At 34.6% G+C, this 21,017-nt stretch overlaps 3 protein-coding genes across 4 annotated transcripts; 1 reads left to right on the top strand and 2 right to left on the bottom strand.

Annotated features, from left to right (window-relative positions):
* LOC129453523 (fucolectin-4) lies at positions 1-6,671 on the bottom strand. The gene is made up of 7 exons (XM_055217794.2): positions 5,341-6,671; positions 2,500-2,541; positions 2,164-2,428; positions 1,943-2,082; positions 1,734-1,825; positions 284-380; positions 1-167 (listed from the first exon to the last, which is right to left on the bottom strand). The coding sequence occupies exons 1-7, from the start codon at positions 5,375-5,377 to the stop codon at positions 148-150; spliced, it is 693 nt and encodes a 230-aa protein (XP_055073769.2). The 5' UTR covers positions 5,378-6,671; the 3' UTR covers positions 1-147.
* A 1,497-nt stretch (positions 6,672-8,168) lies between these two features.
* On the bottom strand, positions 8,169-12,625 carry slc35c1 (solute carrier family 35 member C1). 2 transcript variants are annotated; one of them, XM_055217764.2, is made up of 3 exons: positions 12,469-12,625; positions 11,142-11,647; positions 8,169-8,877 (listed from the first exon to the last, which is right to left on the bottom strand). In XM_055217764.2, exons 2-3 carry the CDS (start codon positions 11,614-11,616, stop codon positions 8,306-8,308), a joined length of 1,047 nt encoding a protein of 348 aa, XP_055073739.2. In that variant the 5' UTR covers positions 11,617-11,647; positions 12,469-12,625; the 3' UTR covers positions 8,169-8,305. The 2 variants fall into 2 exon arrangements, with proteins under 2 accessions (XP_055073739.2, XP_055073735.2); XM_055217760.2 differs by lacking the exon at positions 12,469-12,625 and having other exon boundaries at positions 11,142-11,750.
* A 1,189-nt stretch (positions 12,626-13,814) lies between these two features.
* Positions 13,815-19,078, top strand: tollip (toll interacting protein). The gene is made up of 6 exons (XM_055217774.2): positions 13,815-13,993; positions 15,762-15,911; positions 16,420-16,602; positions 16,792-16,944; positions 17,158-17,248; positions 18,532-19,078. The coding sequence occupies exons 1-6, from the start codon at positions 13,961-13,963 to the stop codon at positions 18,750-18,752; spliced, it is 831 nt and encodes a 276-aa protein (XP_055073749.2). The 5' UTR covers positions 13,815-13,960; the 3' UTR covers positions 18,753-19,078.
* The last annotated feature ends 1,939 nt before the right edge of the window (positions 19,079-21,017 follow it).

Below are 21,017 nucleotides of genomic sequence, written 5' to 3'. Positions count from 1 at the left end.
ATGAATGTAATGTTTTATAAAAATTAATTAGTTCATTATTAACTAATAACTTATAAATGTTTTACAACAGAACATTATTATAAAGTGTTACCAATTACAATAAAATGTACATTGAGTTTCTCAGAGATGGTATTAAACGCCAGATTATTAATTTTCTCCACTGCAAGCTGCAAATAAAACATTTTTGTTAATGATATCAAACTGTTTTTATCCAAAAACAGACTCAAATAGAGATGATTAACTTGAGTATTTTCACAGAATACAGTTATGAGAACAGACTCACGTTTCACAGTTTTCACCGTGATCACTTCCTTTTTGGGTACTTGAGACCACAGCACCGTCACATTTTTCAATCCTTTGTTATCCAGAGCAGTTTCCAACTAAAATTATCATCATATTATTATAGCATAAAAATAATAACTAAAAATCATTCATTAATAAAATGTATTATTAATATTAATAGATACCATAACTCTATCTAAAACACATCTGAGATCTATGTACATTGAAATTTGAAATTTGTATTGTTATTATCTAGCAGCACTGCCCTACAAAGGCAAAAACATTTAACTTAGAAAAAATACTTTTTTTAGTTTAAACTTTTTAGTGTCTATTAGTTGTCAGTTATTTTCTTTCTCTCGAAAAACAACGAAATTGACTCCAGATACTTTTCCCCATGATAAATGAGGTCTTGAATGCCCCCAAAATATCAATAACGAATTTTCTGCCTTTGATACATTTTGTTTTTGTAGGTCAGAGCAGCCTCATATTATTTCAAGGTATACTGTGTTTTTCTTTTATCAATCTGTATTTGTATTCCCAATCAAACCAGTAACCTTTGTGCTACTAATCCAATACTTTACCAACTGAGCTACAGGAACACTACCAACCTGATCATCACACAGGAGAACATAACTATTTAAATGGGAAATTTCATGAAAAAATGTTCATGTTTAAGTGCTATAATTGGGTTCCCAGTGCTTCTATAAACCTTAAAAAATGTGAAAAAGATCAACCCAGTAACTTGAAATGTGATGTCAGAAGGGGATCTTATTATAATAATACCGCCCCTTAATCTGCACTATTCAACACAATTGACAGCACAATTGAGCTTTAATTTCAACAAACCACCATTATGGTGATCAGTGTTTGCATTTCATCAGCTCATTTGCATTTTAAAGGACACACCCAAAACACCAAATTTTTTTGCTCACACTAAGCGTGCCGCACAAGCCCTGAAAAGTGAAGCCAAAACGTCTCGATCGCCCCCCAGTGACCGGTCCCAGTATAGGTCATAAAGCCTGCCTCCCCATGTTATTCAATGGGAATTGAGACCAACTAAAAAATTTAATTACACTACAATTATCTTTTTTTCCGAAGCTGGTTTCTGTCTTTTACTGTAGTTTTAATCACGCTGATGTAAATTCAAATGTTTGTTTTTAAAATAAGTTTGTGTTTAGTTATTTAATGATATAAAAACGGTGGTGTCACATCATGATTGACAGCTGTGATATCGTGTGATATGCGCATTCTGCGAACATGTTATAATAAATTATCTGTGGGGTATTTTGAGCTAAAACTTCACATATGTAGTGTGGGGAGACCAAAGTTTTATTTGACATCTTATTGACAATAATATGACCCCTTTAACAAAGTGATTATCACATCCCATATAGTGGTATTCATTCTTATCTGTAGTTGACAGGTTTCATGATCAGATTTCTTTCTCTCACCTGTTTCAGTAGATTGTTTTTCACTGTAGTGTCAGTCAGATCAGCACTGGAGCTAAACTTCATCTGTACCATAGACCTTTTAACACAGACATCTAACATACATGCAAATACTAGAGTAAAACTCATTCACATACTTCTACTCGCTTTACTACATTTATACACTGTACAAATAAAGATAAATCAAATATTTGAGTTTTTAAAGTATTTACCTGCTTTATAAACCTCCAACTCACACAGAGTAAGAATCTGTTCAAATCCAGGAAGAAAGACATTCACATAACGCCCCTCCAGTCCATTACATGAGTAACTGTAGGACTCACCTGCTGGAATACTAGAAATAACAGCACATCTAGAGAGAGAGAGAGAGAGAGATGAATGAGATGCTTGAATGTGTGATGATCAAAACCAAACAAAAAAAAAAGCTTCTCACAGTGGATTGTTGTTGCCGTTGTTCTCTAAAGAGTTTCCAATGCGAATCTCTGCACCGTTTATGAAATCTGAACAGCAGATAAATCTGTTTGTGATGATAACTTTGCTGACACAGTAAACATCACGCAGATCCAATCTCCACCATGGGTCACTCCCAACAATGGTTTCTATGCACGTTGTATCTGGACTGCCATCGACGGCATTTTCAGCAATATGTTCCAGATATGTCGATGACTGAATGACATCTCCTCCTCTTGCCAGGTTTACTGGAAATGCATAGAAATAAACATAAGTGATTGGTTTATAAAGACACGAGGATGAAGTTAAAGATTCTCACCTTCATATCCATTCACTGTTTCTGGAGTTGATGACAAAAACTCTGCCAGAAAAAGCACAGAATTAAAATGAGTTATAGGGGTTTATATTTAACATTCATTTGAATTATGAATACCTTACATTGAGTGACATCACACTGCTTGCCAATATTTACCTCATGTTAGAGTTATCTTATTTTTCCTTTAAAATTTGGTATCTGCAACATGTTTAACTTTGTTGTATTATGGAGATATGCTATATATATGAATGCCCAGCACATCCATTTGTTTCATTACTGGGTGTGGCTATCAAACACATTATTGCATTTTATATGAGAAGGCAGAGTTACTGTCCTTGTATACCTGAAGAAGTTTTAATTGGTATTGCTTTAATAAAATTAAATTTTTAACCCACATTATTTGTCTCTAAACTTCTCAAATTTAAACTAAAACTACAAACTCCGCTGAAATAATTTGATGCATCTTAAAGTTCCTAGGGTTCGTACAGAAAGGTTTTATATAATGCTGCGTCCTCTTGGAATTACCTACAAGATACCCTAAAGCTTCCAACGTTACCGTCACTAAAGGAGTTTTAGATATTTTAACAAACTTCATGTTTTATTCTTTGGTAAATTGTTGTTGTGATTTATGAGTGTGTTTTGTTGTATATTATATAATTGTATACGTTTACTATTGTTGCTGCCTTCTTGGCCATGGCACTCCAAACTGAACTGAAAACTTTCTCAGATTAAAAAAAACAGCAAAAATTAAACATTTCCTAATAAATGAAACATCTGCATTATAAGAAGTTAAATGCTCTCTTATTTGTAAGCTGTTTTGGTTAAAAGTGTCTGCTCAATAAATAAATCTGACCCTGGATCACAAAGCCAACCATAAGTCACACGGGGGTATGTAGCAATAGCCACAATACAGGTCAAAATGATCAGGTTTTGAAATCATGAGGATATTAAAAGATGATGTTACATAAAGATATTTTGTAAATGTCCTAAATATATTTTAAAATATATTTATTAATAATAATCATAATGTCTAATTGCCTTAAATATTTAAGATTGAACATCTGACAATCAAAAAGTTTCATATAAAAGTATTTAGACATTTGGGAAATTAAGTTATATAATGTCTATAATTATGTTAGATTCACATAATTAAATTATGCACTGTAAAAAATCTGTAGAAATTACAGTATTACTGGCAAAAATTTGTTCAAAGTTAAATAAACTTGAAATATTTTCAGTTTTTATCTTCTACAGTAAGTTACTGGCAGCTGCATAATTACAGCTAATTTGTTACAGTGTTTTTTACAACTGACTTCACTTTTCTAAGCCGTTTTGAAGAACTCGAATGCCATCAATGTGATTTTTAGTGGATGAATGAGAGGATTTGTTTGTTTAAATGTGAGTAATCTGATATAACACTTCTCAGAAAACCTCATTCGAAGAGTCTTAAAATTTGAATTATAAGTAAAGAAAAGGAAAAAGTAGGACTTTTAAAGCTTGTTAAGATTCTGAGACAAATTCACTGTAAAAAGTGAAAAGTTGGATCAACTGAAAAAAAAGACTTCAATGGGGAACACTGCAAAAAAATTCAAGTTTATATAACTTATATTTTCACTTTAGTTTCACTTTAGGTGAACAATTTGAGTTAAATAAACTTAATTTTTTAGGTATTACCAACTCAAGTATTTTTTTAAGTTGATCCAACTTTTTTCTTTTTACAGTGTTTTCAAAGTCAGGCAATAGATTTTAATTTGAAGAACCTTTAATATTTTTTTCTATTTTGCTAAAAGCATAAAGTACACTAAGTGTAAACTAAATAATAAACCATGCAAAATTGAAAAAGTATTGTGAACAAAGTGAAATGTTAAGAAATGCATTTGGGTGATTCTCACAAAAACTTGGTTTTAAAAATGTCAAGCATGAAAATGTAAAAATTACTTAAATGTACTTTTTTTCCCAACCAGCCATTGAAAAACAAAGTCTGGAGTAAATGGGAACATTAATTTAAAAACTTTTACTTATCATTTAAAAGTTTTTGTAACATAATAAAAAAAAATAGTCCAAAAAATCTCATAACCGCAACAGTCAGAAAACATCAACACTGACATATTTTCAAAATGACATTACAAACCTGAAAGAACATAATTTGGAGATTCTGCACATGCATTTAAAATCAAAGTATTATGCTTCTATTAATTAAATTAACATTTAATAAGCATCTGTTGCGGTAATGATAATCAAAATGTCGTGTAAGCATTCTGACAAAACAATATTTCAAATTAACTGTAAAAAAATGATCTTACCTGGTAGCCATCTTGAAGTAACTGGTCCATGTGCTTGCTCACTCAAAATCAAACTTTATTAAAATTCTGTATGTGTGCTTAAACTGTTCTCAAAAAGTGTTGCGGAGGATGAGAACATCAGGCATGGACACATAATTTTCCTAATTTTTCTTCATTATTATTATACATGAATATTCAGTAAATATTTTTTCTGTCATCTAAAGTAGTCTAGCAAAACATCCATTTATTTTAAAAAAAATATTTTTATGTTAATTTGATTAAATTACAACATAACGCATGTTCAAACACAGCCGGACACATTGCGGTAATGAGAATTTCAGCAGAAAATGAGATAAAATTTACAATTATAAATTTGTATGTTGAAATCACACATTGTGCAAGGTAGAACACAGTATTGTGTTAATTCTGATGCTTTTTAATGTTACTATATTACACATTTTAAAGCTAAAATCATTAGTGACGTGGTGTTTCAATGGTTTCGTGAGAATCACCCATTTAAAGATTAAAGTAAAATACAAAAGATGCTGATGTTATACTTTACCCAGAAAAATCAGCAGACAGCTGTAAAACTTCTTCATGTTTGATTAAAACTGTGTGTCTGTCTGTCTTTTACAATAACTGAGACTTATATCAGTCTCTCTCTCTCTCCACAGGTCTGCCTCTCTTTCTTTATGATCAAATAGAAAATCAATCACAGTTAGCTGAAGGGAAATTATAACTAATCTTTATATTTGGATAGTTCTCCTATCAGTTAAAATGCATGAGTAAGTGTAAAAGCAGTGAGAAGTCATTTACATTGTAAAGCTGATTTTTTTCTCTTCAGGTCAATCCTCGTTCAGATGTGATGTGATGATCATTTACTCCTCTCTCGATGTAACCTGGTGGACTTGAAACAGTAATTTAACACAATTTTTATCAAAAATAGATCATTTAGGGATTTTTTCATGCATTGGGGTTTTAAATATTAGTGATAAACAGCTCTACTCATTATAAAATCTCTGAAACTCTGAAAAAAATCTTAGTTTTAGTTTAGCTTGAATGTGTTTGACCACACAGTAAAAGTAAACTTTAAAGACGTTTTACTGATATAGGCTACTTCTGTGGTTTTTAGGTCAAGGAGCTTTTTAACCTTAAGTCAACTCATTTCGTTTTTTAGAGTCCATCAATCTCCTGCCTGCTTTGCTTAGCTTCTCACGTACGTAATGCAAATCAGTGTTTGTCATTCAAAGAGAATGAATACTAAAAAAATATTCAACAGGGGATCACTTTTATAAGCCAATGACAGATATTATAACCTGCTGGAAATAGTAAACATTTATACTACACATCAAAGCTTGCAGTGTTAAATTCACACTCTAAGGGCCAGTTTCCCAAACAGGGATTAAGTCTAGTCCCAGATTAAAATGCATGTTTGAGCTGTCTTATTTGAAAACAATTATACATCTTAACATATATCAGAGCCATTGTTTAGTCTCAATATGCACATTAGTAATTTTTTTGTAAGGTAGGTTTGTAAAAACTACTTAAATGTCCTAATATAAGGCTTAGTCCTGGCTTAATCTAAACCCTGTCCAGGAAATCGCCCTATATTTCAAACCCAGATGGTGTGCATATACAATAAAGATTAGTGTTAAAAACGTAGCACTGATTCAGTGTTGAAGGTAATGAGATAATGAAGTGCTGTTAACAAATACAATTACTGAAGAAAAGATTAATAACAAGAAGTCATGTATACAGCTCAGTGGCAGCGCAAAACATCATGGGTTCGAGCCCAGGGAAACACGTTGGTAAAATGTATACTTTGTAATGCACTGTAAATTCCTTTAGATAAAAGTGTTTGCCAAATGCACACATATAAAATATACATTGATGCTAATATTAGTACCATGATGTAATCATTTTTCTGATCGTAGGTGTGTTTGGTCATTTTTAGACTTCATTTTGCACTCTTAGAACTATGTCATGATGGTTTGTGAAGAAAACAAATTCACTGATTCAGTGTTTATTTTTAACACTTTTATATCACAGAGTTGTTGAATGCTTCATCTGATTGGTTGAGAAATGTGTATGCATTATTTTTTTTTTTTTCGATAAACGCACACCTGACCTGTCAAATTCTGCTTCGCGTCATGCCACATTACAACCTTGGGTGTGCATTATTTTCCAACAATTCAATGTGTTAATGTGTAAAGGTGAAACGTTCACTATGTCAGAGGTTTAAATGAACTGTAACACAATATTTCACTGTCCATTATATGTAAACTTTTCTACTACATTTACAGCAGAAATACTACGTCAACAAAATGCCCTTTTAATGTATTATGACATTTTAAACTTATATACATTTAAATCAGAATAATTTCCCAATAAAAAATCTCCTTTTTTTAGGGGTCTGATAGCCCAGGACTTATGTCAGTCTTTGTACTGCTAGTTAATTGTTTATTACCCTCATAAACTATTGCTAAACAGCAGAGTCAGTCAAAGACCCAGTGAAATGTACATAAGTTAAATGTTTACTCGGTGATGTTTTATTGGCAATGAATAATCTGTGGATAATGTTCATTGTCATGTGAGTACTTCTTCTTCAAAAAGCTTTAAACTTTATATCATGTTACTCATCTTAAGAGGTTTGTCTTCCTCACAGGTCTGTTCAGATATAAACTTCAATGACAGGTCTGACCTCATTCTCATAAATACATGCAGCTAAATGCAGACATATAAAACTCAAAACCCAACCCAAAGAATGAGGAAGACACATGAGAAAGGTGTAGTTCATTTTGTTCTTTACACCCAGACACACCCCGTTCAATTTATTATGGTTCCTCTCTTAACCCTCGACTTTGATTTTCTGTATATATGTATATGTATATGTATATAAAACACTGGATTGTTTTGACTTAACTTTTAGTCATGATGTGTTAATTTTTTACACATTGTGTGTGTCATGCCATTTAAGGCATCATTTCATGTTAAAATAAATGAAAGGGACAACACAAGTTGTGTGAAAAACAGTGATGGGAGTAACGCGTTACAATTAATTCTGTTACTGTAATTTCATGACTTTTAGCGGTAATAAACATGTAAATAATTTTTTTATTTTTTTAAATCAAGTAACGTAGTTACAATTAATGAAATTTAAATTAGTTGGTTATTCACGTTACTATATTTTGTGATAAATGAACACTAAATTAAATGTGTTGTCCCTATACTAACACACCTTCTGTGTTATTATTCATTGTGCTAAGCTTCAAAAAACATCTATTATATTTTAATAATATGATGATGGTATGTTCAGTATGATATGACCTCTTTACCATGTCAGGTTAATTTATGCTGGTAAACAGGTAATAATAGATATTGTAAAACATGTTGCTTTAGCCATTTTTATTTATACTACAATGCCATTGACAATAAAATAAATACATCAAATGATCATATAAAACAGACCGATATGCAAAACAAATAGTCTCTCTAATTAAGGCATTTTTAGCACTTAAAAAAAATCTCTACACCCCCAAGTCTTCTTTACTTTTCTGAGGAGTGTCGTTTTGTGTCTCCACCGGCACCTGAACTTTTTTCATCTCAAGTCCTTTGACCCAGGTGTAAGCGAAAGATCCACCCAGAACCATTATGTTGCTCGTCCACCACAGTACACTTTTACTGGACGCCCAGTATGCAACGGCCAACACGGTCTGAGCGCAGGATTTGGCTGTGCCAGATACATTGTGTGTCAACGGGCTGGTGAACTTAATCTGAAGTCCCGTTACGTAACCGATGGCAAAGCCAAAGATTCCGCCCACGGTCATCATGCCCCAAAAATGTACATCTGTCAGTCGACTAAATCGAAACAAACTTCCCAATTCGCCGAATACGATGACGAGGGGTATAAAAAGTATAGTGGCATTGAGGTTGTTGTAGTAGGAGAGCTTCCATATATTTCCATCCACCACTGGCAACACTTTCTTTGTGTAGATGGCATTAAGAGAAACACAGAGACTGGCCAGGACGCCAAAAATGACACCCGTATAGGACAGAGAGCCGGCCACCCCTTCCTGATCCACACCAAGCCAGAAGCCACCTAAAGGAAGAGGAGCAAAGCAAAAGCATATCTCTCATTAGGTTCATTTCTGATATGTTTTGTTGACAAACTGGATCATCTTTATAACAACTCTTGGAACAAAGCGGGTTGAGCAATAAGGTGTTGTGCCAAATTGAGAGAGTATGACTCCCTTCATTATGGGGCCGTGCATACCAAAGCGTTAAATGCCAGGTGGACTTGGCAGCTTATTTCAGCTGAGCACTTTGGTTGCGATGATATTTCTGCTGAGTGCAAGCGTTCAGCGCGGACAAAACCCACCAGCTGCTGGCATTTTTAAAAAAGCACAATGTTTCCATTGAAAACATAAGCCGGCTACTGACATAAACGCAATGGTATTCACACTACCTAAGACTAAATCTTAAACTCAGCTACACTGGTGAATGAAAGCAGTCATACTTTGGCAGAAATCTTTTTTTGTTGGCATCACACTTGGATCTGGCTTGTTCTGACACAAACCAAGTCATGGATATGCTAGTTTCTATTTTACGTATTGGAATATAACCATTTTAGTATCTTAATTCGTTAAATTTAGAGTCAAATAAAGTGACACTAAAACTCACTGGAGTTGCTTCTGGAAAATGTAAACATGTTTAAATTGAAAAGTCTGCTTGATGTTTGTGTGAATAATATTCTGTGTAAATGCAAAGTTTTGTCAGTCAGTCTTCATGAAAAAACATCTATTATGAGGAGCCTTGTGTTCTACAAAGGCAGGATAAAACCAGCCTAAGGGGGTGTGCACACCAAAGCTATTACGGCCGCGGTCCAATAGAAACTCAGCGTTTTTCAAATAAGCCAGCGGCTAGCGTTTTTTTCCGTGCTGAAAACCGGCACTCTCTGTGGTTTTTCCGCGCTCGGTGCTGAGCGTCGAGAGTTGAAAGTAGTGCTGGGCGGAAAACCGGTTTTGTTTTTCGTTACGATTTAAATTTTTAATATACCGCCATACCAGTGTATTTAATTACATGACATTCGGAACTAACGTTACGCTCCGCAGCGCGACACTGTTTCAGATGGACCCTTTACAATGTTGCACTTCCTTAGCAGCGACGAGTGGACAAGCAGTGCTCTGGTGTTACGTTAAAGGGAAGATGGACGCTGAAGAATTAGTAGAACTTGATACAGAAGAACAAAAAAAGGAGCCGGGTCTGATGTTTGGAGGTTTTTTGGTTTCCGAAAATCCGACGTCAACCAAACAACCATTTTATGCAAATGCTGTCGGGCTAAAATTCAAGCCAAAGGCGGCAACACGAGCAATTTGCCCCAGCATCTTAGCATGGGGAAAGCAAAAGAAAAGTCGAGCCAAATGTCACTTAAAGACACGTTCGCTAGAGGGCCTTGCTACGACAGAAAAAGCAAACAGTGGATCGAAATTACAAACTCTATCACTAACCACATTACAGTTGAAAAAGACCGAAAACCGGCATAATTTTGAAAAAAAAGCCTTCATTTTCATTTTTGGTCAAACCCCCAACACTAGTTGAAAAAGATTCAACTTTGGGGGAAAAGTATCACAACAACCAACCGGCTCACAGCTCAAGTATCACAGCTACCAAAGCCCTCGGCTGAAGAAAGCTAGCACTCAGCTGAAAAAACAGCTGGCATTTGGCGTCCTCTAGCCGTTTTTTTAGCCGCGTTTAAAAGTTTTGGTGTGCACGTCCCCTTAAGCTGCCTGCCCAGCCTGGTTATAGCTGGTTAAGCAGGCTGGTTTTTAAAGAGGTTTTGGCCACATTTTTTTTGTTGGCCAGGCTGGTTTTAACTGGTCAGTCTGTAATACCAAGCTGGTCAGGCTGGTTTAAGATGTGTTTTTCAGCAAGGATTATTAGGCCAGACAAACATATATGTTGAGAAAAGCAATGTCTGGTCGTATGTGCATGTCCACGGACTACTGGTTGGTTGGCAAGTTGTTAGGGTCACTGTCAATGTTTTTCCACTTGTTCTTTCCTAAGATGGTGCGTGGGACTTCTAAGTCACCAATTAAAGAAGACTACATTTGAAACCCTGAACATGGCAACTGCTTATAGAAAGATTAACTACTTTCATGAATGTTTACAGATGATCTTTGGACACTTATTTCGCACAGACAAACTCGAGCTGCTGCCATTCGTGTTCACGTCAAAATTGTTATAATAAATCATGACAGAAATGTATTGCAGTAGATTATAATACAACATTGAAGGATTTTCTCAGAGTTTTAGCCCTCATTGTTTTTAAGAGAGAGATGTAGTATGATGGATTATGACACTTACCCAGAATAACTCCACAACACGCCAACGCGTAATATGACGTCGTTTGTTTTAGCATCAAGTACGACAAAATGACGTTAAATACGGTTGTAAGCGATCGGCCAACAGTGTAGAAGGCCACGCCCACGTGCTTTAGACACAGATTATTAAATGTGATCATGCCGATAAAAACAATGGACAGAGGCAACAACTCTCTGGACACCCGCAGATCCAGCTTCAGTGACGGGAAATCCACGTATCCCGGACAAAGCTTTGCCAGAAAGTTCATGAGCAAACACAATCCAACAGTGACAAAACACTGGAAAAAAGTGACGAATAGTGGCGCATCCAAGTCCTTGTTGTCTAACAGATAGTTATTGAGGAACACCATGGTAATGGAGATAAACCAGTAGAGAGTCACGACGATAAAGATCTTGAACGCCTTCACAATGAACGGCTCGTCTTTCTCCTCCGGGTGCATGGGGTCTGCGAGGGCCATTCTTAATATCCTGGATCGTTTCAGTTGAGTCCTGTTCATGATTCACAAAAAGAAAAAATGAATCGTGTGAAGTAGTATTGTTTCATCACAACATCATGTCGCGTCGACTTCCTGGTACATTGTGAGTGGACTGTAAGGGTTGCCAGATCATCGTGAAAAAGTCACTCCACAACAAAACCCTTTTTAGTGATTACATTTTTTTATTGTTTGTATATTTTATATATGTATGTTTATATTTGTATAGTATAATGTCGGCACAATTTAAAATCGCAAAAGAGACATATTGTATAACAACATACAATACATTTACTCAATCAGAAAATATGTATATATATGTATATATATATATGTATATATATATATATATATATATATATATATATATATATATATATATATATATATATATATATATATATATATATGGGGAAAAACACAGCTTTATCTAAAATTGACTGTTATTATTATATATAACCACAATATGCCTAGATCCTATTAAAATAGTGTTCATCTCATCGTAAGCTCAACACATGGACCTAAAAATCGCCCGCGTACCTGGCAACCCTGATAGTTTTCGACAACTTCCTGGTTTCACATTCTTAAAGTCATACAGCTTTATATTAACATTTCGCACTAAAAATGTGAAACAACGTTGACGTTTACAACAAACTCTGAGAGGTGATACATTTTAAAACATATGTAGCTGTAGGAGTAAACATAACATATCATATGTTATCTTCTGATCGAGATAAACGATAATACATGACCGAAAGATAAAATCTTGCGTCCAGGTGAACATATAAGTTATATATTTTTAACAAAATTGCATATACATTTGAGTTTGCGTCTTACCTTACTGTACATCAGAACATGTAAGCTCCTAAACATTTGTACTTTCAAACAGGAAGTGATTGGTGATTTTATTATTTAAACTCCTCCTTTGCTTTAAGAACACGTTTTAAAGAAAACAAACAGGTGAAACCACCTCATGAACAATGGTTTCAGTCAGTGCGAATAATCTAAAGTAGTCTGACCGCATCTCTAAACACAATATTTAAATTTGCCATAACATAAAACCTACCAAAGGCAATGCTATAGTTTACTGGCAAAAATCTGGAGTAAAAATTGCTTTCACAGTTAAGCACATATGGCATTGCGCTAATACATAGGTTTACTTGTTATTAGTTCATTTTTACATGTTAATACTTAATTATTTTATTATGTGGATGTTGACAAACTGTTAGTTATATATCACTACTTCATACCAATTTATTTAAGGCCTATACACAATTTTTATTAATACTATTTTTATTTAATATTTGTTTAATAATATTTATTTGAATTAAAAATCATGCAATGAAGAAAAACATTTTGTTTTAAAGATGCTCTCATTATATATTATTTATGTGGATGTTGACAATTTTTGTATTTCTACCCAAACCAATTCATTTAAGGCCTGTACACTTTGTTAAATAATATTTATTGTTATTTAAAAAAAAAAACACACACAGTCAGGGCAAGGTAATATTTAGATCTTGATCTTGGTGATTGAAGGGTTACATTTGAATAAAAATCCTGTTTGAGAGTAATGCATTTTGTGTGTGCTGGTCTATTTTTAACAGCAAACCAAAAATCAGAATATGAGTTTTTTGTCATTTTTAGTGTTTTCAAATAAGTCTAAATGTTTCTCCATGGCTTTTTTTAGCCTGAATCAGAATTGATTACTTCAGAAAAAATATGTAGGCCTATTACCTGTTTATTTCGATATGCTGATTACATATCTAAATTATTAAAAAAGCTAATAAAATAGCATTTCTCTTCGGAAATTATATATTGCATGAAAGAATTTATGTAATGAGACATGCATTAATGTCTAATTCATACTCACATTTTTACCAGTTTAATTATTTTAAATAACGATCTACATGTTTAGTCCTAGACTAAAATAAACGTAAGAGCTGGCCAAACTGATAAGCTTGCACTGACATATCTTAAAATACATCAGTGCCCATTTGTTTTGCCTCAAAATGCACACAAGTAATGTTTTTAGTAAGATATGTTTGTTAAAACTAATTATATTTCCTAATTAAACTAAGGTCAAGTCCTAATTTAAGATAATCCCTGTCCTGGAAACCACCCCTAAATGTGCCACAGACTCGACAAGCCAACAACAGAGACTTTTATTTTGAATTCCTGAATAGGACGGGGCGGAATTTGTTCGATCGTTTCCTCATTTCGTGCTTGTGACACACATCGCCAGACATCAACAGTGGATTGTGTTATAATTCTTTTAATTTGGCCTTTCTTTGAACAGTAACCCATCTACATCACATCTACGGTGAAAATGGCAACCACAATAACTACGCAAAGGGGACAGGTGAGACTTCTTTCTTAATACACACTGTGTTTGCGCGAGATGCGCATCATTTTCTCTTACATTTGCGCAGTATTCGCACATTATATAAACATATTCGTAATAATACAGAAGATAGACGCCAAAGTCGATTCAACTGGTGTTAAGATACCACACGGTCTCATCTCACACTATCAGCAACGCAAATATAAACACGATTGATTTGGAGTTTTGTCGCTCGTCACACATTTACGAACCGTTATTTGATGTCGTATTTTTGCGTATTATATATCGTAGTATAAAGTCGGTTGTTTTAATGATGTTTCCTGATGTAGTAAGTCACGTTTTTCTTCTTTAACTTCTTTAAAAAAGGGTGTGTACAGTTACAGGGGTGATGATGTCTTAGTCATACATTGAAACTCGTCTTAAAGATCATGACATGATAATCTGAAAAGCAGCTGTTTGAATCAAATAAATAGTTAAATTCAATATGTTGGGGTTGTTTATCGTAGTAACTGACAGCGCATTATGTGTCTCACTGAATTAATAAAAATGTCAAAATACTTTCAACATTACACATGCCACGTGACTCTATAGCTACAATACAGATGTAAACAGAGACTGCTCACCCAAAAGCGAAAATTCTGACTTCCATAGTAGGGCTTCTTATTGGTTTGGTTACAAACATTCCTTCCTTTTGTGTTCATCAGCACCAAGAAATTTATACGGGTTTGTAACCACATGAGAGTGAGTAATTGATGACAGAATTTTCATTTTGGTGTAAACTATCCCTTTAAGACCTTCGTAACTGCTTCTTTATAGATAAGTAGTAACTTTTGTGTTTTGCACTGTACAAAGGATCTGTTTTTCTTTTGCATCAATGAACATGATGAAGAAAATACGTTTGAATAGGTTGTATTTGTTTTAACCCATTAGTAGGTGGAGAATGTCATGCGTACTAAATGGCTTAGTTCACACCGCAGGTCTTATGCTGCGTTTACACCAGACGCGGTAGAGGTGGCAAACGTGAGTGATTTACATATTAAGTCAATGCAAAGACGCGATTAGGCATCCTGCGGCGCGGTACACACGGTAAGCGAACTTTGGCGATTTTCCACGCCACGTTATCCAATCAGGACCTTGCTGTAGTAGTGACGTGATTACAGGAAGCGAGCGGAGTGGCGGAGTCTTAGCGGAGTTGCAGAAGCCCCTCCCATGACGCGAATTTCCGTGTGAATGTCTCGAATGACTTGAATTTCATGCGTGGCTTTCACGCGCGAGTGAAGCATGTAACTCAAATGTTCAAGCGTCCAACTACACGCGATTAGTGCTTTTTTGCCGCCTCTACCGCGGCTGGTTGGAATGCACCATTAATGCTCAGTTCGTATTTTTTGCTGAAATACGTTTTTGCGCTGTTTGTCACGTTATCATAGAAATGCGACTACCGTCAGTCTTGTGTGAATCATATATGGCCCTAAAGTGACCCGCATGCACAGAAGAAAGCGTGACATCATTTTACCGCCGCCTTCAGTGCAGAATATGTCACATTTCATTAACGTAAAAGTCAGATAAAAATAAGGGCTGCAAAATGCGACAAAAGTCGCATTGCAATACATCCGATTTAGGACCACATATTAAAGTGGCCTGGGTCTGATTTTACATTTGGGCAAAAAAAATGTCAGATTTGGGCCACTTTTGCTTGCAGTGTGAACGTAGCCTTTGTCATAAAAACTCTATCTTTAGGTCTAGTTGTGAATAAGGAATCTCTGTGTGATTTCTGCGTTGTGTTTAGGTGTATGTCGGTGAATTGCCTCAGGATTTTTTGCGGATCACACCGACTCAACAGCAGCAGCAGGTACAGTTAGATGCTCAGGCTGCTCAACAGCTCCAGTATGGAGGATCTCTGGGAACAGGTGGACGTCTCAGTATCACAGTTGTACAGGTACAATCAAATCTACTGTCCTCATGAGTCATGACTGATTATAATACTTAACCAGCAGACTTCTTTATTTATTTAGCAAAACAGTTCCCGGAAAAGAGAGCGAGTTAAACTTCAACAGACTTTTTGACACAAGCACATGTCGGTCAGATAGAATGGAGAATTAAGTCATATTTATGTGAATAAATATATATTTTATTCATTTAGACATCAAATAAATGATATTAGGTGAAATGATACATACGAAGCAAGTAACTATATTGTATATAAAGAGTAACTATAATAGGATTAGTGTATAACAGAGTTGAGTTTTCCAGGAAACAATCAAATTAAGAAGTTCATTGTGTGACAACTAACCCTGCTGTGTAAAAAATTTTTCAATCCCAGCTATCAGTTATTATGATTTGCTGACATAAAGTGCATTTTGCATTATAGGAAAATAAAGCATTTGAAGAATGCTCTTGTATAGTGTTAGTTAGCCTTGTACATAATACAAATAATGTTTTCACAGGCAAAGCTTGCAAAGAACTATGGTATGACCCGCATGGACCCTTACTGCAGGGTTCGGCTGGGATACGCCGTCTATGAGACGCCCACTGCTCACAACGGAGCAAAGAACCCACGCTGGAATAAAGTGATTCAGTGCACTGTCCCACCTGGAGTGGATTCATTCTACCTGGAGATTTTTGATGAGGTCCGACTCAAATATACCTAACACCTATTCACATTTACATGACATCTGAGTTTCCCAGTTTACAGTAAACTTCCATGTGATGCACAACACATACAGAAATGTGTTTAATGACTGTACAGTAAACAAACACAAATCAATCATTTTAATTGTTAGCACTATTTGATAACTGTTTGATGGTGTAATTGACAGAGGGCTTTCTCCATGGATGATCGCATAGCCTGGACACACGTGACGATCCCAGAGAACCTGAGGGAAGGCAGCGTGGTGGATGAATGGTTCAGTTTGAGCGGCAGACAGGGAGATGATAAAGAAGGCATGATTAATCTTGTCATGTCTTTTGCTGTAAGTGCATACGTCATCATTACACAGCTCTCTGTTAAAAATCACATGATCACACTACATTTTTGTCAAGTCCCACATTGTTGCACTGCAGCTGGTAAAGAGACCAGCTTGTCCTGTTTACCAATTTGTCCTGTCCAGGTTTATGCGAATGCTACAGCAAACATATATATGTTTTTGCTGTTTGTAAACATTTTCTTTCCCTATTTGTTAAAGTCAATTCCAGCCGGAGTGATGATGCCAGCGCAGCCTGTGGTTCTGATGCCTACAGTATATCAGCAGGGCGTTGGCTATGTACCCATAGCAGGTTTGTATGTTACACAGTAAAACCCTTAAGGGGGTCGCACACCGACAGCTGGCACCTGTCCGCACCGTCCAGCTACGACTCAGGAAGTTGCTCAAATCCCTGTTGCGCCACTCATATAGTTTAACATTAAAGGAACAGTATGTAAGAATTGTATATTAATTAATCATAAAATGGCCCTGATATGTAACTAGACATTACGAAATCATTTTCATTCCAAATACTTATATTACTGACAACAGTGTTATGGCCAGGATATTGTCATTTAAAAAGTGGAGTTGCGGCCCCCAACTGATGTTGATGTTGTCATGTTGTGTATTGGCCACCAGTTGTGAGATTGCAGTACCAGTTTTAGCCACAAGTTTTGTGATTGCAGTACCAGTTTTGACCATCATCCTACATACTGTTCCTTTAAATAACATCATATTTGTCCCAAATCAATAACAATTAACAATGGCTGCTAACGTATATTTAGCATTTTGAAGTTGACGCTATCTGACGAAGCTCGCGCTATTTAATGTGCGCTTCCGGTTTACGATACCTCCGAGTTGTCCTAGATGCGACTGGACGCAACGCTGAGCTGAGATGTACGCCCCAACATTAAATTAAGTACAATGTTGTTACAATGCTAAAAACAAAGTTGTGACTGCTGATTTAGCGTTATATGCTATTATTAGCGCTAGTTAATGCTATATGCTAACGTTTAGTCTGAAGTTCTACTATTGATGTTACAGTGACGTTTTGCACACAAACTTACCACTCAGAAAGGTCCATTAAAAATCTCCAAATAATTGATTATTCCTCAAAATCTGTACTTTCATCTGATTCAGACTCAAACATAAGATCTGTTTACACACACACAGAGCTACTGAAGGAGAAACAGTTAATCAGAGCAGAGCTCAACATTATTATTCATGACCCTTTCAAATAAGATGATAATAGACAATTCCAAATCCTAGGGTTATAAATGATCATGCAAAACTGTTTCTGGATCATTTTTGCACTTAATAGAGCCACAAACCTTCTATGTAGATATCAGAGAACCATTTAACAGATTATTTACATACAGTCTTTGGCACCTTTAAATGTATTAAGATGCTGTCCCATAAACTTTAAGGCCATTTTTAAGAAAGGGTTCAGTGACCTGTGAATTTCCAGTTGCTTTATAGGAAATGGAAGAGATGGGTGGATGAATCATTATGACACTTATCAATGGAGCTTAACTTATTTACAAAGTGAACAACAATACAAAAGTCACCTTTTTCTAATTCTTAAATATCCATTAGGTGTCCCTGGTATTTACAACCAAGGTGTGGTACCCATGGGAATGCCAGCCGTGCCACCCGTTGCACCACAGAGCACACCTTGTAGTGAGGAGGACCTCAAAGCCCTTCAGGATATGTTCCCCAATCTGGATAAGGAGGTGATTCGCACCGTCCTGGAGGCCCAACAGGGAAACAAGGACACTGCCATAAACTACTTGCTTCAGATGGCAGAGGAGCTTTAACTGAAGAAACTCTTATTCTCTGATCTGTACCACATTATACCAAAAAACAATCCTCTCTTGTAAATATGCCCATTTATGTCTGTCGGCCCTTAATCGTAGCAAGTAAATGAAACACGTTTTATTGTCTTTGTCATTTAAAATCAAGAGTGTTTTAAAGTTCTAAAGGGTGTAAGATAATTTTGTAATGTGTCCTGTAAGAGCAGTATATTATATCTTTACTCTGGTGATCTTATAGATGTTATAAAGAGATATACTCTGTATGAATTTAGTACTATAAGTCTATGAATATAATTTATTTTAAAGATTATTAAAGAGCTCTGGGTATGTCTGGTTGTAGAAAGTTTGATATCTAAAAAACAATTCACCGTTTTTTTTCTTGATTCAAGATGATTCTGTGTGAGTCATGTGACATGATTTTGTACATAAACATTTATGCATGTGGCAAACCCTTTTATCCAAAGAAATTAAGTGTATTCAATCCATGCATGGTTTTATAAGCATGTTTGTTCCCTAGGATTCAACCAACAACCATTGTGTGGCTAAAACGAGATTTCTGTTGGAGAACTACACACAGACATTGCTGTTACTGTAGAAAAAGATGCAGCAAACCACCTTGCCCATAAATCTAAAAAATAATCTTCCATTTATATTATTACTCATAAAAGTGTAGAGGGGCACTGCAAAAACATGGATAATGCACAATGAACTAATATGAACAAACAATGAGCAATTAAACTAATATGGAAGCACAACGTGTAAAAAATTAGGAAGAAAAAAGAAGTTTTTCCATCCTGAGATTAAGGCCCCAAAATTTTTTTCTTTTAAAAATGTTTTTTTTTTCAAAATAACTTTTTCTCTTTCAAATTTTTCTGTCAATGTACTTTTTTCTCTTTCTCTATATATATTTTGTTCGTTTAAACAAATGAAGAGAAAAAATATTTGAAAGAGAAAAATATCTATTTATCTATCTATCAATATATTTTGTTCTTTAAAAGATTTTTTTCTCTTTCAAACAATAGTTTTTTCTTTTAAAGTAACATTTTCTCTTTCAAAACTTTCTGTCAATATAATTTTTTTCTCTTTCAAAAAATGTTTCTCTTTAAAAAAAAAAAAAATATATATATATATATATATATATATTACTTTTTTCTCTTTGTTTTTTTTTTAAAAAGAGAAAAAATGTAAAAGAGAAAAACATTTTTTTAAGAGAGATTATTTTCTCTTTCAAAGAATTGTTTGTCTTAAAAAAAATTATCTTCAATATAATTTTTTCTCTTTTAAATTTTTTCTTTCAATTTTTTCTCTTTCAAAAAAGTTACCTATTGTCTTTTAACAGTTTTGTCTCCTTCAATATAATACTTTTCTTTTTCAACAGTTTTTTTTTTTGTATTTTTTAATATATTTCTTACAAAAAATTCTCTTTCAAAAATAAAACTTTTGTCTTTCAAAAATGTTTTTTTTTCGCTCAATATTTATATATATATATATATATATATATAGTTTTGTTTTTTTGAAAGAAGGACAAAAAAATTATATTGAAAGAAGAAAATTTGAAAGAGAAAAAATATACTTTTTTAAAAGAGAAAAATATCTTAGGACTTAGTCTTAGGATGGAAGAATTTTAGCATTTTTTTCTCATGTTTTTATGTTGTGCTGTAGGCCTTCCTGACACTGAAATTACCTTATGTTAACCAAAATTAGTAAAAGCTCAAAAAAATATATTGTTCATTGTTAGTTCATAAGAGCTAGTGCATTAACTAATGTTTTTTGTTAGGCAAGCAATTTGTGTGTCTTCTTTTTTTGCTGAGGAAAAGTGTCAGGTTTATCAGCATGAGAAAACGCTGTACATAAGTTGCATCCAACATTTCTGAAAGTTACAGTTGTACAAAAGAATCTCTACCACCACAAAAAAAAACACCTGCAAATTTCATTGTGCAATAGTTTTATTAAGAACTAGTAGACTACAACCAAAAGAGTTTCGTTGTCATGATGCCATCGAGATAATAGTCACAGAAATGTTAAAGCTTTAAATGTACAGATTCACAATAACACAAACAGATAGAAATCCATTCAAAGGCATACATGATGTTTACATTGCAGTTCAAACTTGTGACATTAACTTTGGGATATCAAAGGGAGGTGAAATGGCTGTTGAACGAAGAATACAGAAGAGTGTTCATTATAGGTGAAAAGCATGTGTACTACAAAGGGTTAAAGACGAGATTTCACATTCATTTCCTCCGGCGTCTCCTCATTGATGTAGAT

The sequence above is a fragment of the Misgurnus anguillicaudatus genome, chromosome 21 (genome assembly GCF_027580225.2).
Source record: "Misgurnus anguillicaudatus chromosome 21, ASM2758022v2, whole genome shotgun sequence".
NCBI lineage: Eukaryota > Metazoa > Chordata > Actinopteri > Cypriniformes > Cobitidae > Misgurnus > Misgurnus anguillicaudatus.
Note: the sequence above shows the minus strand (reverse complement) of the source record. Positions and strands in the feature narration are given on the sequence as shown.

Bases quoted from the DNA above. Each gene is read 5' to 3' on its own strand.
- tollip (XM_055217774.2), top strand. From the start codon at position 13,961: ATGGCAACCACAATAACTACGCAAAGGGGACAG. The intron at 16,603-16,791 runs GTCCGACTCAAA...TGTAATTGACAG, and splicing joins ACCTGGAGATTTTTGATGAG to AGGGCTTTCTCCATGGATGA. The intron at 17,249-18,531 runs GTTTGTATGTTA...AATATCCATTAG, and splicing joins TGGCTATGTACCCATAGCAG to GTGTCCCTGGTATTTACAAC.
- slc35c1 (XM_055217760.2), bottom strand. From the start codon at position 11,655: ATGAACAGGACTCAACTGAAACGATCCAGGATATTAAGAATGGCCCTC. The intron at 8,878-11,141 runs GTAAGTGTCATA...CTCTTCCTTTAG, and splicing joins GTGTTGTGGAGTTATTCTGG to GTGGCTTCTGGCTTGGTGTG.
- LOC129453523 (XM_055217794.2), bottom strand. From the start codon at position 5,377: ATGAAGAAGTTTTACAGCTGTCTGCTGATTTTTCTGG. The intron at 1,826-1,942 runs GTAAATACTTTA...CATGTATGTTAG, and splicing joins GTTGGAGGTTTATAAAGCAG to ATGTCTGTGTTAAAAGGTCT. The intron at 381-1,733 runs GTGAGAGAAAGA...TGATAATTTTAG, and splicing joins AAAACAATCTACTGAAACAG to TTGGAAACTGCTCTGGATAA.